The sequence below is a fragment of the Bacillus rossius genome, chromosome 1 (assembly GCF_032445375.1).
Source record: "Bacillus rossius redtenbacheri isolate Brsri chromosome 1, Brsri_v3, whole genome shotgun sequence".
NCBI lineage: Eukaryota > Metazoa > Arthropoda > Insecta > Phasmatodea > Bacillidae > Bacillus > Bacillus rossius.
Genome location: NC_086330.1, coordinates 326,960,096 through 326,974,235, shown reverse-complemented (window position 1 = coordinate 326,974,235; position 14,140 = coordinate 326,960,096). Strand labels below are relative to the sequence as shown.

Genomic DNA, 14,140 nt, shown 5'->3' with positions numbered 1-14,140 from the left:
ACATACCACGTGAAATGCGATACACAGTCGTTGTGTTACGGGTCAGATAGCAATCAGCGTTCCCAGCACGATGACACAGCGAAATAATCTCTTATCGTGCTCCTCCGTATTAAAACGCTCGTAAATTAAACCCATGCAAAACGGCTGAGTATTCAAATGAGCGGTGCGCCAGAAATTATAATTAAGTGCTCGTCGACACTAATTTGTTTATTGACCATTTCGATACATTTGAGTAATTAACTAACTGATGTAGGTTATTCTCCAATTAAAAAGATTGTTAATTAAATTAACTTTCTCGATTCCATACTCCTTAAAATTTATTTGTTATAGAATCAACGTTTAATACAACAAGCGTAATAATACCACTTTTAATTTAAATTTTCGATTTCTGCAAAGCTCGACCAGGTACGAAAGTTAATTTTCATTGCAATGTTGCCTTCTAAACCCATATTTTGACAAAGCACTTGTTATCTCCTGCAGCGACTCGAACAGAGTTGCCAAGGGAGATAGGGTGGGTTTTTATCTTGCAAAGAAACTTAAACAGTTTTGTGTACAAGACGCTTTTATTGGTTATAATATAGCACACGACAAACATGCTAACTTGGTACTGATACGTCGCCGTTTGCTTCAATATCCGAAACAGGTTAACTGCAAATGGCTGACGATCGCTGTGAACACAAATTACACACTTTTACTTTGATGCAACGAGTACTAAGGCAGAACAAATAATAACCCTGACATTTAGAGATTATGTTAGCTATGGCAAAAAACAATGTAATTTTGTATTCTATTTTCTTTGAATTAATTTACTGATACTTCCAAAATTGCAAACTAGACTTAACTTTACTCAATTACACACAATCTTTATCTGACACACTATTCAAAAGAAACACTTGACTTATACTTAGACCAACGCCGCGAGTTTGGATCCGCCCTCCATTTATATAATAAACATTTAAATCAGATCCCTACACACTATTGAGGTGCGGCTAACTCGTCGTCTTTATAGTACCGGTTATCCGGCGTCTCAGTCCTGTCTCTATCAATTTACTACTCTATGTACAAAGTCAATTCCGGGTAAGTTCGCCAACGCTGCCTATAAACCCCTCTTCACCGTATGCGGACGATGTAGATGTCGACTTCCACTCTCGTTGCGCCGACTCGCACCTTCGCCACTCCCTGAGCGAGTGTCCCTAATCAAAAGTCTGCTCCCTTCACTATTTTCCTTCAGGGGGTATTCGCCCACCCCTGAGGACTTCAAATTTGATTAGCAGCTTTTCTCAAAATTACTCGCCGAGCGAGTTCCTACTCGCTCCAGGCGAGTATTGTTGGCGAGTCGTTGCGTCTGAGGTTAAGTCAGTTTCTTCGTAATATGTCGTCTGCGGCTAAGTGTGATAAGTTAAAGTTCCACTTACGGATTTGTGATAGACTCTGGAGGTGACGGCGCAGGCAGAGTCCGGTTGGTGCCTGGCGGAGCAGCGATTCCCTTCTGCCTCGGTTGCGGATTTGTCCAAGTCGGCAGCGTCGTGGTGTAGCGAAGTTCCGGGCGTCGTGGACGATGGCGGCAGCGTGACGATCTGTTGTCTTCTTCGGGGCGATGTGGTAAGCCTTAGCCTCTGGCTGGCAGCCAGGCACCTTCTGCTTGCTGCTTGCTAACAAACCCGTATTTATACCCCGATAACCCAGAGTGACATCATCAATTGCCAATCAGCACAGACTTGAAGTGACATCATCTAGAGCCAATCAGCGCTCACTGCGTTGTTGCTAAAGGCTCGGTCTCCTGTGAGCCTGAGGTTTCCTGGGGTCTAGGAGTTATGCAACCTCTTAGACTCCCATGTATTGCAGTTGTCCTGCCTTGTGGGGAATTCTCGTTAGGTAGGAATTTCCTACCATAACACACTTCTTTGCCCGATTGATGTACAATTGACCTTTCCAAATATGATAAACTATTATTCTTGAAAAGGGATCGCTAGCTTTCCCGGTAATTGTCTTAGGTTTCTTGGCTTGTGTGTTTTTGCCACTTAGACTTCACCAACGTTTTTGTTGACATTGCAGTCACCATATTCAGGGAAACAGTATCCCACTGAGAATTATGGCAGTCCTCTTGTCTTTCAAGCACTCACGCTTGACAGGCGAGCCGAGCTGTAACCGATTTGCATTTTTTCTTCTGGATGGCCGGGCTATTTGGCCAGTCAGAGGTTTTGCTCAATGCAGAGATAGGTTTTGAACGTTTTTGAAGCTAGGTTTAAAAAATCTGCTCAACTTGTTGTCATACTCTCTACTCTCGGCGGAAGGTTCGTGGCTAGATGTTTGTTGCCCGACGCCAGCTCCCTCAGTAAGAGTGCCCTTCCACAGGAAAGGTGATTCGTGGACCGTTCGACCCGTGTGGCATACCAAGGAATGTCACCCGAGCTGGAGAAACAATGCTATGCAGTCTGGTCTGAACCCTCACTGACCCATGTGTTGCAGGCCCGTAGCTAGGCTAGGCTAGACACTCTGTGGACACTCACTGGGACAGAATAACGCTCGGGAGTAAAGAGTTCTCACACTTCAGGTATAATGGTCATGAACGTTCAGGCCGGAACGCGTGGTGCCAATGGGCTGATCATGAACACATATTTCACTATACAAAACACGGTAAACATAAAAAAGTAGTACATAAATATTCCTCCGGTGCCAGGATCCAGGGTGAGGAGTGAGGAGCCGACCGCCATCTTGGATTGTGACGTCCAAACGGCCATTTTTAGTTTCAAATTTCCTCAAAATTTCTCAAAAATGACTTTAAAAATTCTCAATATTCTAGAAATGTAGGTCCTTATTTCAAAGGAAAAATTCCTGTTTTGAGGGAAAATTTACTGTTTCAATCCTCATAAATGCCAGAGGCTTGAAATACCTTAAAGCGGCTTAAATTCCTCTTGGGCAAGTCGCCCTAAGCCGCTGAGTTCATAAACTTGTCTTTAACCACCATTGTTGCAATTTTCGTCATGACCGACATATTGAAAATTCGTAACTATTATTCGAGAAAAAATTTTAAAATTATAAAAAGTTACCTAATAATATTTTAATAATAAATTATTTCACCATTTTCAAATTCATCCACCATCTTGAAAATCCTTAATTTTTAAGTTAGAAAATTGAGAAATGTTTTAATATTTATAGAAATATTAAATTAATTTTAGTGGTAAAATTTATAAAAAGGTTTTCGTTTTGAACCCGGCAAGGTCATTAGATTAAAATAGTGACAGATCCAATTTCCTCATTAGCCACCGCCAGACTGACCACCCACCACTAATGCCAAGGTTGATAAATCGCCCGCCAGTATTTCACTTCCACCATTTTGTATCCACCATCTTGTTTGTGTTTGCTGGAGGCCGCCATCTTGGACTATGACATCACAGCTGTCATCTTGTTTCCATCTGCTAGAGACCATCAACTTTGATCATGACATAACATCCATCTCTTGTTTTCGTCTGCTGGTGGCCACCATCTTGAATTATGACATCATAACCGCCATCTTGTTTTAGTCTGCTGGAGGCAGTCATCTTTATTTTTAGTACTTGCTACCAGGAATGCTATTTTCACGTAGTATAGGCGTTGTCTGTTAGAGAGTGCTGTGCCTGTAAACCAAATCAAAATAGATTTTGGTTGTTTTTTGGTTCGCCTGTGCCCGGTATTCGAAGCGTTTGACTGCATAAATTCTGAGTTTAATTTTTAGGTTTGCCAAGTAGATATACATTTAATTGTGATGTTCTATATTTGTACTTTTTCTCGTCGGCTCACATTAGGCGAAGGACAAAGTTCATTTCTGTTAAAATTTTAAGAGAAAATATGAGCTTTTTAGGACCAAGTTTTTTTAATCCGAAAAGTGTTTATACAATGAATTAAAAAAAAGGTATGGATTTGATTTCTTTTTGAAATTTTAAGTCATTCTGGCTATAAACTGGTTATTAAAATTTTCATGCTTAAAAGGTTAGTGCTAAAATTTTGTTTATTGCTTGAATGAACACGCTATCGCAAGAACAACATCATGGAGTACTGTGTATACATAGTTGTTAACACTAATTAAAAACAAACAGTTTCGCTCATTCAGACTTCCATTGTTAACATGGTAAAGATTGCACCTGGCAACTTCCTTACTTCTAGAGCCTATGTCCTAGCCTAAGTTTTTTTAATTTAGGAAAGAAAAATGATTCTCGAAAATATTTATTAGGCGAATCGCTTCATCTCTTTATTTGCCTCGCTGGAGAGAAACGCCTCAGGAAAAAAAAATTATGATGATGACTGGCGGTAGTTTTAGTGGATGAAAAACGAAGGTCATTGGAGCAGAGAACCGAGAGAAGATTAGCTTTGACGTGCCTCGCTGCGGCTTTATGGTCGCCAGTCCCGTGGGCTGTTTTTTGGGGGCGAGAACTGGGGAAGGCTTAGTAAAAGAGAGTGGGGGTGAGAAGGGGGGGAGAAAGTTTGTTTGCGTGAGGGTCGGTGCGATGGAGGGGGAGAAGGAACTGTGTGGACAGTTTACACAAGCGAGCAGCGAGTCACAGACGGAATATACTATAAGGAATGTGCGCGACGAATTCTTTTTTTTACAAGCAGATACCGAAAAATAACGTCCAACCCAGAGATGTCCAGTCTTCAAACCTTGTCATCACATGTAGTTATCTAATATAGAAATGCATCGACATAGTCTCTTATTTGTACAATAGATGATGCATTACGATACGAATTTTTTTTAAGGCATAGCTTGTATGTTGTTTAACGAAGTTGTTGCTTAGGGTGAAGATTGAGAATGACCCTCAACAAAAAAAATCCTCTGATTTCAATTAAAATTTCTCTCGATTGTTTTTTAAACAATTTATTCACTAGCCTCAAATATTTCCTTATTTAATCTAGAACAAGTTTTTAATAATTTTATGAAAATCCGTTAGAAAGGATGGGAGTTTTAAAGAAATTTAAAAGTACCATCTGCCATCTGACATTTCAAGGCGAAAGTGTGACACTTCTTTTTTGCGATGTGGTATACGAATTAAAAATTCACACAAAAATCAAAATAATTTAATAAAAAAGGACTTCTTTAAAAAATATTTAGAAAGTACATCTTTAATCTCTGAAAAAGTAAACATATAATGTTGTTAATATATATATTTATAAATATATAATCATTCCATACATTTTAAATTAAATATAAAATTTACTTACACCACAAAACCTGGTCAGTTAGTTCGAGCTTCAGCAAGAACGCAAAAAGATTTTTTTTTGCTACGTACAGGCAAATTTTACATACAACGTAAGTATGTAAATCAAATTATTTAAAACAACTTCATGGATACACTGCATTGCTGGTTTCCATTGGATGTCAAAGATAAACCTCAGGAATGGACAACAAAAATCACTACATAAACACACGATGTATACGATGTGTAGGTAGTCTACCTATCCCAGTTTAAAGCAAATTGTTGTTGTTCAAAATTGCTCAAAGACTTAAAAATTAATGACTTTTTTCTATGTCAGCAAAAATATATGAAATTTTAGTAGACAGGATTTATCATACCAGTGCATTAATTTTTTTGGATAGTACATTGATTTTATCACCGCAAAATATACTGCAGTACTGAGCTTTAAACAAAAAAAATTACGAGAGGTTTTTTTAAAGTACTTAAGTGATGTTTTAAAATTAGTTCGCTGCAGCGCTGCGGTTGGCATTCCGCACATGCGGGCTGTAATGTTGGCCAGCCATAGATGCTATTAGGGAAATATAACCTTGTTTACGGTTGTTTGTGAGCATTTAAAATGCCTCTGCCTATTAATTTTCTTAGTGCTAAAGGCGTGAAAGCTGCAGAAATGAATCATCAGATTAGTGAAGTTTTGGAGAAAACATCATGACCGATGAAATGGTATGGAAATGGGTTAGAGCTTTTAAAGATGCCCGTACGAATGTTCACGATGGGAAAAACGAAGTGGGTGACCTTCTGTCATTATTGAAGATTTTGTGCAGAACGTTGTTGAAAAAAAATGAAAGAGAACAGACGTTTTACGATTTCGTCGTTATCTGATGACTTTCCTTAAGTATCAGTGGTTATTTAATCATACGGCAGATCTCTGTGGATATTGGGATTCATAAGATGGTCTTACGATACGATAGGTGCCTTAGTATTGGGGGAAATGATGTTTAAAAAAATTAGGTTAACATGCAGGTTTTTCATGTAAAAATAAATTTTTTGAGTAAAGTCTACTTTTTTTTTAAAAATTCTAAAGCGGTACTTACTAAAAAATATATATATTGTATTGCATTAGTCCTAAACTACGCAATAAGCCGTTACAACCGCTCTTGATGGCCGCTCGGGGTGAAATGACTCGTCTTGTGTTTCGTCACCTGACTGACCGCGTCACTCCCCTACGGGTGGGGACAGTAGTTTCAGTTTGCTCGCTTATCACTTTCAACACCCCTCTGTCCAAAAGCCACCCTCACCGCTGTCATACGTGCCACTGTCTTGAATTACATTGGGGAGAGGAGATTCAGCACGCGGGATTCCCTGACGTCCATCTTGGACCAGAGTTGGCTTCAGGGCCGGGCAAGCTTCAGGGTGCGGCGACTGGTCGGCCCTTTTGCTACCGACCTTCCGTAACGTGAAATGTTTGTAGTTCGAATGTTGCTTCACATTCATTGTGTAACAATGTAAATTGATCCGAACAGAAGCCAAATTTAAAATAAATAATTTTTAGTTGTGCCTTTTAAATTACATAGGTCTGCGATAAAAAAGTTTTTTAAATAAATTTATCACAAACATGTAGATGTTAGTCTGTATGTAGCAAATATAAACTTTGTTTTAACGTATCATGTCACAATCTTTTTGCATATCTTAATATATATAAATCCAGTGTACTGATGTTTGTTTCCAGTGAACTCTTCACCAAGTCAACCGATTTCGATGAAAATGGGCATTTATGTGTAATTTTTTTCCAACTTGAGATATAGGATGGTTTTTATTTCGATTAATGGTCTTAATAATTTATAGTTAGTAATAAATAATAAATACCCGATCGCCATGGGTAAAAAAAATCATAGATCATAAACATACAAACAGTAATTGTGTGACACTTCTCTATGTCCAACACACTGTCATATAGCGCTATCCAGTTTGCTTTAACTCGCAGACAATAAAGCTCCATGTGCTTAACCCGGGCAAATATATAGATAAATATATAATAGTTCGTTGGATCGGTAAGTTCGTTTTTTTTTTCAAAAATGATTTCATGATTTATATTTCTATTCTATACTCTATGACTGACCATCCTATAGTCTATTGTTACAAACCTGCCTTTCCCCTGTGAGAAAAAGTATCAAAAAAAAGTTTTATGTAGTCTATGACTATAGTCCATCCACGGTAACCTCCTACTTTTTTAAAAGAACCTTTGAAAAAACACACCAGGATGCAGCATGTTTGGTTCGTTTGCAAAAATACTTTCCATCATATGCATATTAAACATGCATTAACACTAAATTACCGTATAATGATGTTAAATAAAATTTTACAAAAAAAGTAACTATCTATGTACAATATTATTAATATTAATGATCTCGCATGTGTGTAAATGAAACAGTGAGAGAAGTGGTGTGTTGGCAATGATTAGAACGAAATAGTTCCATAGCCAAAATATATATTTTTTGACTTTCCGCGTGTATTTAAGAATTTGTTTGGGTATTTGTTAAGTTTGAACATTTTTTTAAATCTCTGGTGAAATAAAAACGTTATGTTAACGGTAAAAAAATATTACGTGCCGAAACCGTGGTCGCGCATTAATAATGTTAATAGTCACTTGTTTGTTTTCTCTTTCAGCAGTTTGTCTGCAGTCTGCACTCTTTACGCCATATTGCAGTGTGTTTTAATATATTACTGACCGTGAAATAACGTACAGTTTGTGTTTCAGGATTTTGTGTTAATATTGTGTATTTTAACTTTGTTATATTATTTATTATCTACTATTGTAATGATGGAATTTGTTATCGTTTTGATATTTTGTGTGGTTCTTGTGATTGCTGTAATGGTAATTGGTTCCGGGATGGGGAAAGCTACTTCTTCGCAGCGTCAGATGGACATCATTAACGTCGCTCAGAACTTATATGTTTTAATTAGGAAAGGCGACTTGAAGAAATGTGACGTTACGCAGACGACCGCGTTTCTTCTCAACATCGCAAAGTCAACTGTTCTCAAGTAAGTAGGCTTTTTTCGTTTTCATGCACGTAAAAAAAATATCGACTGTGTCCTAAGTATTGTCGGCCTGTGTTTTAACTCACGAGGTTTTTTGTGTTTTATTTCCAATTTATATTTTTTGGTGTGAGACAACACCGCCATGTGGCGTCTCTGTTGAAAAGTTAACCTAAAATCATATTAGGCCTACTCAGGTCCTAACAATAAAAATATAGGCACTTTCAAGTATTTTTGTGGGTGTGATACACGTTTGTTTATAACGATGTTTATAAACTTTATGATAGGTTTAACTATAACATAAGGGAGTGATTTTATAATTTGCATTTAATTAGTTTTTCATCTGTTTGGGAGATCACAAAATAAATAAAAAAACACTTCATTAATTTCGTGGACAAAGTCTGTCATGTTTCCATTTAGTGACCACAAAGCAAATATTTGTGACAAAATGCCATATTTGGAACACTGCCTAACTGCGTATTGTGAACGGGTCCCCGGAAAAGTGTTATGACAAATGTTTTTTTTTTTTGGTTAGGTACTACAAGAAAGACATTGAAGAAGTTTCAACACCAGGAAAAAAGAGGAAAAAAAGGCCACAGGAAGGAAAGTCACTTGACACAGTCGACGATTTCACAGTAAATGCAATCAGGAATGCAATTTACAGGATGTACGCTGAAGGTAAAAATTTGATACTGAAGAGTAGTTTCAATATCACTGGGGTAGGCCCTACTTAATTGTATTCATTTCATATATCCATATGCAGATTGACCGGTTCAGTTTTTTTCCCGATATCATCTGTCCTTTAAAAATACTTAACATTTTTGGGTGGTTTGTTAGGTTTCTTTATTGATATGGTATTGATATATAGAATATTGTGCAACATATGAAATAGGTACACGTCCTTTTAAGGTTAGGTTAAAGATAGAAAGAAAATTGTTACATTCTAAAACTACAAGTAATGTTTATATCGTTATACACAGTATACATATTAAATAACCTCAACTTTTATGATGTATCAGAAGGTTAAATAATGACTATTTCCAGTATCAATAATATCCAGTTGTGCGCTTTAGCAGTAATTGGTTACAAATTAGTGAGTTGTGGTCTAAGCAAGCATGGTTATTAAAAAAAAATTGGGATACTTAATTGGCTAAATTGTACTGTGTGGCAGGGTCCAGTACAATATATATTATATTGCAAAATAGTGTCATGCCCCGCCTAACCCTTTAGAAAATATAGGGGTATTTTTATTTTATAAACAATAGGCCTACTTCATTGTAATGAAGTATCATATGAAAACACAACTTAGCCAGACAAACTGTGTGTATGAAGTAACAGAAGGTTATAAAACAGTAAAAGTTTAGTATCGCGTATCCGATTCGATACATTGATCCTGATCGCATGATCCTGCAAATATTGATCCTGTGATTGATGATGCTTGCTTTTCTAATTTATCACGTTTAAAAATCCTGTACAAAACCAAAACTAAAAACCTGTGATGTAGTAATGAGTTATGATTTAAAGTTGAATAATAATGAAAATATATATGTTTTATTAAACTTATGATAATTATTCTTGCTATACCACAATATTTGATTATGTTCAGGATTTTTGATCTGAATAAATGAAAAAAAGCATGCACCACACGATCAATAGGATGTACAGGTTCATGCATAAAGATCTAGGGATCACATGGGATACACGATACAAAACATTTACCTATAACACAGTGTAGAGCTTGTAACTTATTGATTGCTAAATTGAATGCTGAAATACTAATGTTTTACACAACTTCAATACAAACGTGCAATATAATCGTCATATCATTGCAGACAAAAATACTGCAATGTAGAATTCCTCTAAGCAAACTACAAAATTTAAATTAATTTAAAAGTATTTTTGAAATGTAAGTTTATTAAAACTATTTAATAAATGTAAATTGTGCACTTAAATTATCTTCTACGGGGTTGTGGTTTCGCTTAGTTTTGTGTACCTCTGTTATTTCATGTATTGTTAATGTATGCAATAAATTTACAGGTTTGAATGTTACAGTCGACACCATTTTGAAAGAAATCAGGGAAAGACAAATAGATTATTATGGTGGAAGATCAAGTCTTCATAAATTGTTAAAGAAGATGGGATTTTCATGGACAACTGTTGATGGACGAAAAGCTTTGATAGAGAATGAAAACATAGTATTGCAGCGAATAGATTTCTTGAGAAAGTATAAAGAAGAAAAAGAAAGAGGTGCCAATTTCATATTTGTTGATGAAACATGGATTTTCCAGAGAGGCAAGGCATTAATTTATTTGAAAATTTGTTCTGTGGTCCAATACAAAGTATTTCATTTCCATTTCATATATTTTTCAGGAACTGTATCAAAGTCATGGCAGGACAAGAGTCTACAATCTGCGAAGAGACGTACTGTTGGAGATGGTAAAAGGTTTATTGTTGTTAATGCTGGAGGGCGCACTGGCTTTGTGCCAGGAGCAGGATTACTTTTTGTTTCAGGTCAGAAGACTGCAGACTACCATGGCGAGATGAATGGGGAAGCTTTCTTGATGTGGTTTGAAGACATGTTGGTGCATCTTGAGGAACCCAGTGTCATCATAATGGACAATGCTTCATATCACAGCACGCAGGTATGTGCAATGGTAAAGCAGTGTCTTTTTATTGCTCAAATTGTAATGTGAAAAATTTACATGTGTTTATTATTGTGTATAAGTACGAATATTCGAGACTAATACATTTTGCCAGCAATAATTGTTATCTTAATAGTATGCCTACACTACATTTTTATAAACTATAATGTTTGAGCTGAAATTTATTACACACACACACACACAGATATATATATATATATATATATAATGTAATTGAATTACATCGTAGTGCAAACTAATTTAGTAGAGGGTTTGAAATACCAAATAAAATTGTTTTATTGCAAATAGCATTTGAAAATGACATAATTACTTGTTTGGTAAAAGGACCCACTTTATGAATGCTCTGTTGCCCTACTTAATAAATTAAAATAATATTTTCAAAAAAATTTCTAGTGACTAAACTAACATGCTTTGTTATATTTAGAAATTCATTACGACAATATGCCAAAACACATGTTTGCTTTGCATAAGTACAGTAGAACCCTGTTATAATTTGTTTTTAAGGGGCTACAAGAAAAAAAAACATAAGCAGGAAATTCAATTTAGTACTTTTTAGTGTGGATTTATTGCCAATGGACTCAACAAGCTGCATAAAGATATATTTGATGCTCCAATTTGCTTGTAGCAAGCCAAAAACAATTTTTCTTTAACATCATGGTGCTTCCAGCTTCTATCTGCTTTGTCTTTACTTACACATTGTCTCATTGCTGTAAAATTGTCTCATTTCTGTATAATTGTCATAATTCACGACAGTGTTTACAGTGGAAATGCTTAAGTCCAGTTCTTTTGCCACTTGAACATGTGATTTAAGTGAATACATTTGAAAACACACAGAATGGCTAAAAATTTATGAATTTATTTGTTTTCCAAGGGTGTCAACAGGCAGTTAACTGTTAACATACACATATACATAGACAGTATAGACAAAGGCTTTTAATTTTTTTCGTCTTCTAAAATTTTATGAAGTGAACATTACAAGCACGAAACGCATAATTTGTGAAACATTATATCCAGGAATTAAATACATTGTCCTTATAGGGAAAATATTGGACTTGAAAAATAATACATTATAGGCAGGAAAACTTTATAAGCAGTAAAATTGTAACAGGGTTCTACTGTCATGAATTCTTATCAGCTACTTGAGTATTTAGTTAAATGTTGGCATAACGTAGGTTGAGAAAACACCTACAACGAACTGGACCAAGGATGCACTGATCGCGTGGCTGGAGAAGAATGAGATAAAACATGAAAATAATTTGTTGAAAGTGGAGCTGCTGAGAATAGCTAAACAAAACAAGCCCCGAATACGGTATATTATTTCGTTTTTTTTACAGCATTTCTTTAAAAGTGAGATAGTTGCAAAAAATTACGTATACGCCTTGTTCTAACACACTTTTCAGATATGAGGTAGACGAGTTGGCTCGTAACTATGGCCACGAAATTCTACGACTCCCACCCTATCACTGCCACTATAATGCAATCGAACTAGTTTGGGCTCAATGTAAACACCATTACAATAGTAACGTGGGGCGGGCCAAGAGATTTGACAATGATGCAGTTGCAGCCATCTGGAAAGAGGCTCTTGATGCTTCCACACCAGAGAGGTATTTTCATGTTGCATGACCAATGGGGTATTCCTTTTGAAGTAGAAATTGTTTTATTTTCCTGTAGAACATTCCTCAAGCTTCAGCAAAACCCTTACCATACATTTTTACATAATACGTAAGTATTGTTGCCTAGCAGCCTGGTCCTACCATTCCTTTTGATAACTTTGTGTGCTAGTGTGTGTATAGTGTGATTATCATTTTGTGTATATTCATATACCAGTAATACAGTTTTAAAACAATTGGTAAAAATAAGTGGTTTGAATTTGTGTAGTTGTCGTTTTGAAAATGTGTTGCATGTATGTGTTTGTGTTCGTGTTTGTGTTTGTGTTTTTAATTTTATTCCCATGTGATTCATACATATCTGTGTAGTTTCTAGATCTAACAGTGGTGACTTATTTGCAAGGTTTTTTTTTTGTAATTGCAGTCCATTTGCAATTGTTTCATTTCCATAAATAGTTTTGTATTTATTAGTAATTGTGATATTACTTTCTGTTATGCTTAATCTTGTGTCAATGACTTTAAAGTTATGGTGGGTTCAGTGCTGTAGGCAGATTTCAATATTCAGATAAAATTTCAACGTAGAGAATTTTGAATATTTTCATCTAGCGAACTTGAATAGGTATTTACACATGTAGTTCTTGCACATTAGTATTTTCAAAAGTTATGTTATTATAGTGAAATACATATACAGTAAATCATCAAAACTATTCAAAAAATTAAATTTTCGCTATATCTCACTGTTTTTGTCTGGGACAAATTTTAACCAAAAACAAACACAAAACTTATGAAATAAATATTTTATCATATGCATTCTAAGCCTTTATTGATAACATATAAAATATTTACAGCTTTATTATATCTTGAATAAACCACTATAATTTTTTTTCAGATAACATAAAACAAAACATGTTACTTCAAGTATTAAATAATAGCTTTGATAGTTGAGGAAAACACATTAAATGAGTTTTGTTGTGTTTAAAAATAGTTTCTTGTGGAGTGAGTTCAAAATTGTATGTAATAAAGAGCATGCCATGCATTGTTTACTATGCCGTTTTGACAGAAACAAACATATTTTGTTATAGAGTGGTTTTTGCTATAAACAGGTCATTTATATAGAGGTTTTACTGTATACATTAATTTTTTTAGATGGGCGAGGTGTGTGGATCACGTGGAGAAGCTAATTCAAGCAGACTGGGAGAGAGAAGTCCACATAGACAGCAGCACCATTCCTCCACTCATCATCCACCTCGGCAAGGATACTTCAAGTGAAGACAGTGACAGCGAAGAATTTGAGGTTACGACACAGCAAGTAGATGGAGACAGTGAAGTACTGGCAGTTCCTCTTGATGATTTACCCGGGTGTTCTTATTGAGGTCTGTATGTAATAAACACCTGGGCAACTGTAAGTATTGGGGTTTGAAACATTTTTTTTTCTTTTATGCATTCCCATTAAGTATGTTGATTACTGGAACTTTATGTATTAACTTTATATTACACATATTATCAAATTAATAATAAATTTCATTTCTGGATTCGTATAGGTGTATGTGAAACACTTTATTTTGTTGTGTGTCTTCATTTTTCAGTGAACTTACTTGGAAAACAAAAAGCCAGTCCCCATCCAGGGCCACAAATAAATAATGCATATAAGTGGTATAGAAATTAC

At 35.6% G+C, this 14,140-nt stretch overlaps 2 protein-coding genes across 3 annotated transcripts in view; both read left to right on the top strand.

Moving 5' to 3' along the window:
- Nucleotides 1-14,140, top strand: part of LOC134528008 (uncharacterized) — a 366,719-nt gene that overhangs the window by 114,688 nt on the left and 237,891 nt on the right. The gene's annotated exons all lie outside the window — the stretch shown is intronic.
- On the top strand, nt 7,866-13,935 carry LOC134530278 (uncharacterized). 2 transcript variants are annotated; one of them, XM_063364999.1, is made up of 4 exons: nt 7,866-8,882; nt 10,242-10,451; nt 10,575-10,846; nt 13,621-13,935. In XM_063364999.1, the coding sequence occupies exons 1-4, from the start codon at nt 8,870-8,872 to the stop codon at nt 13,741-13,743; spliced, it is 618 nt and encodes a 205-aa protein (XP_063221069.1). In that variant the 5' UTR covers nt 7,866-8,869; the 3' UTR covers nt 13,744-13,935. The 2 variants fall into 2 exon arrangements, with proteins under 2 accessions (XP_063221069.1, XP_063221059.1); XM_063364989.1 differs by having other exon boundaries at nt 10,242-10,846.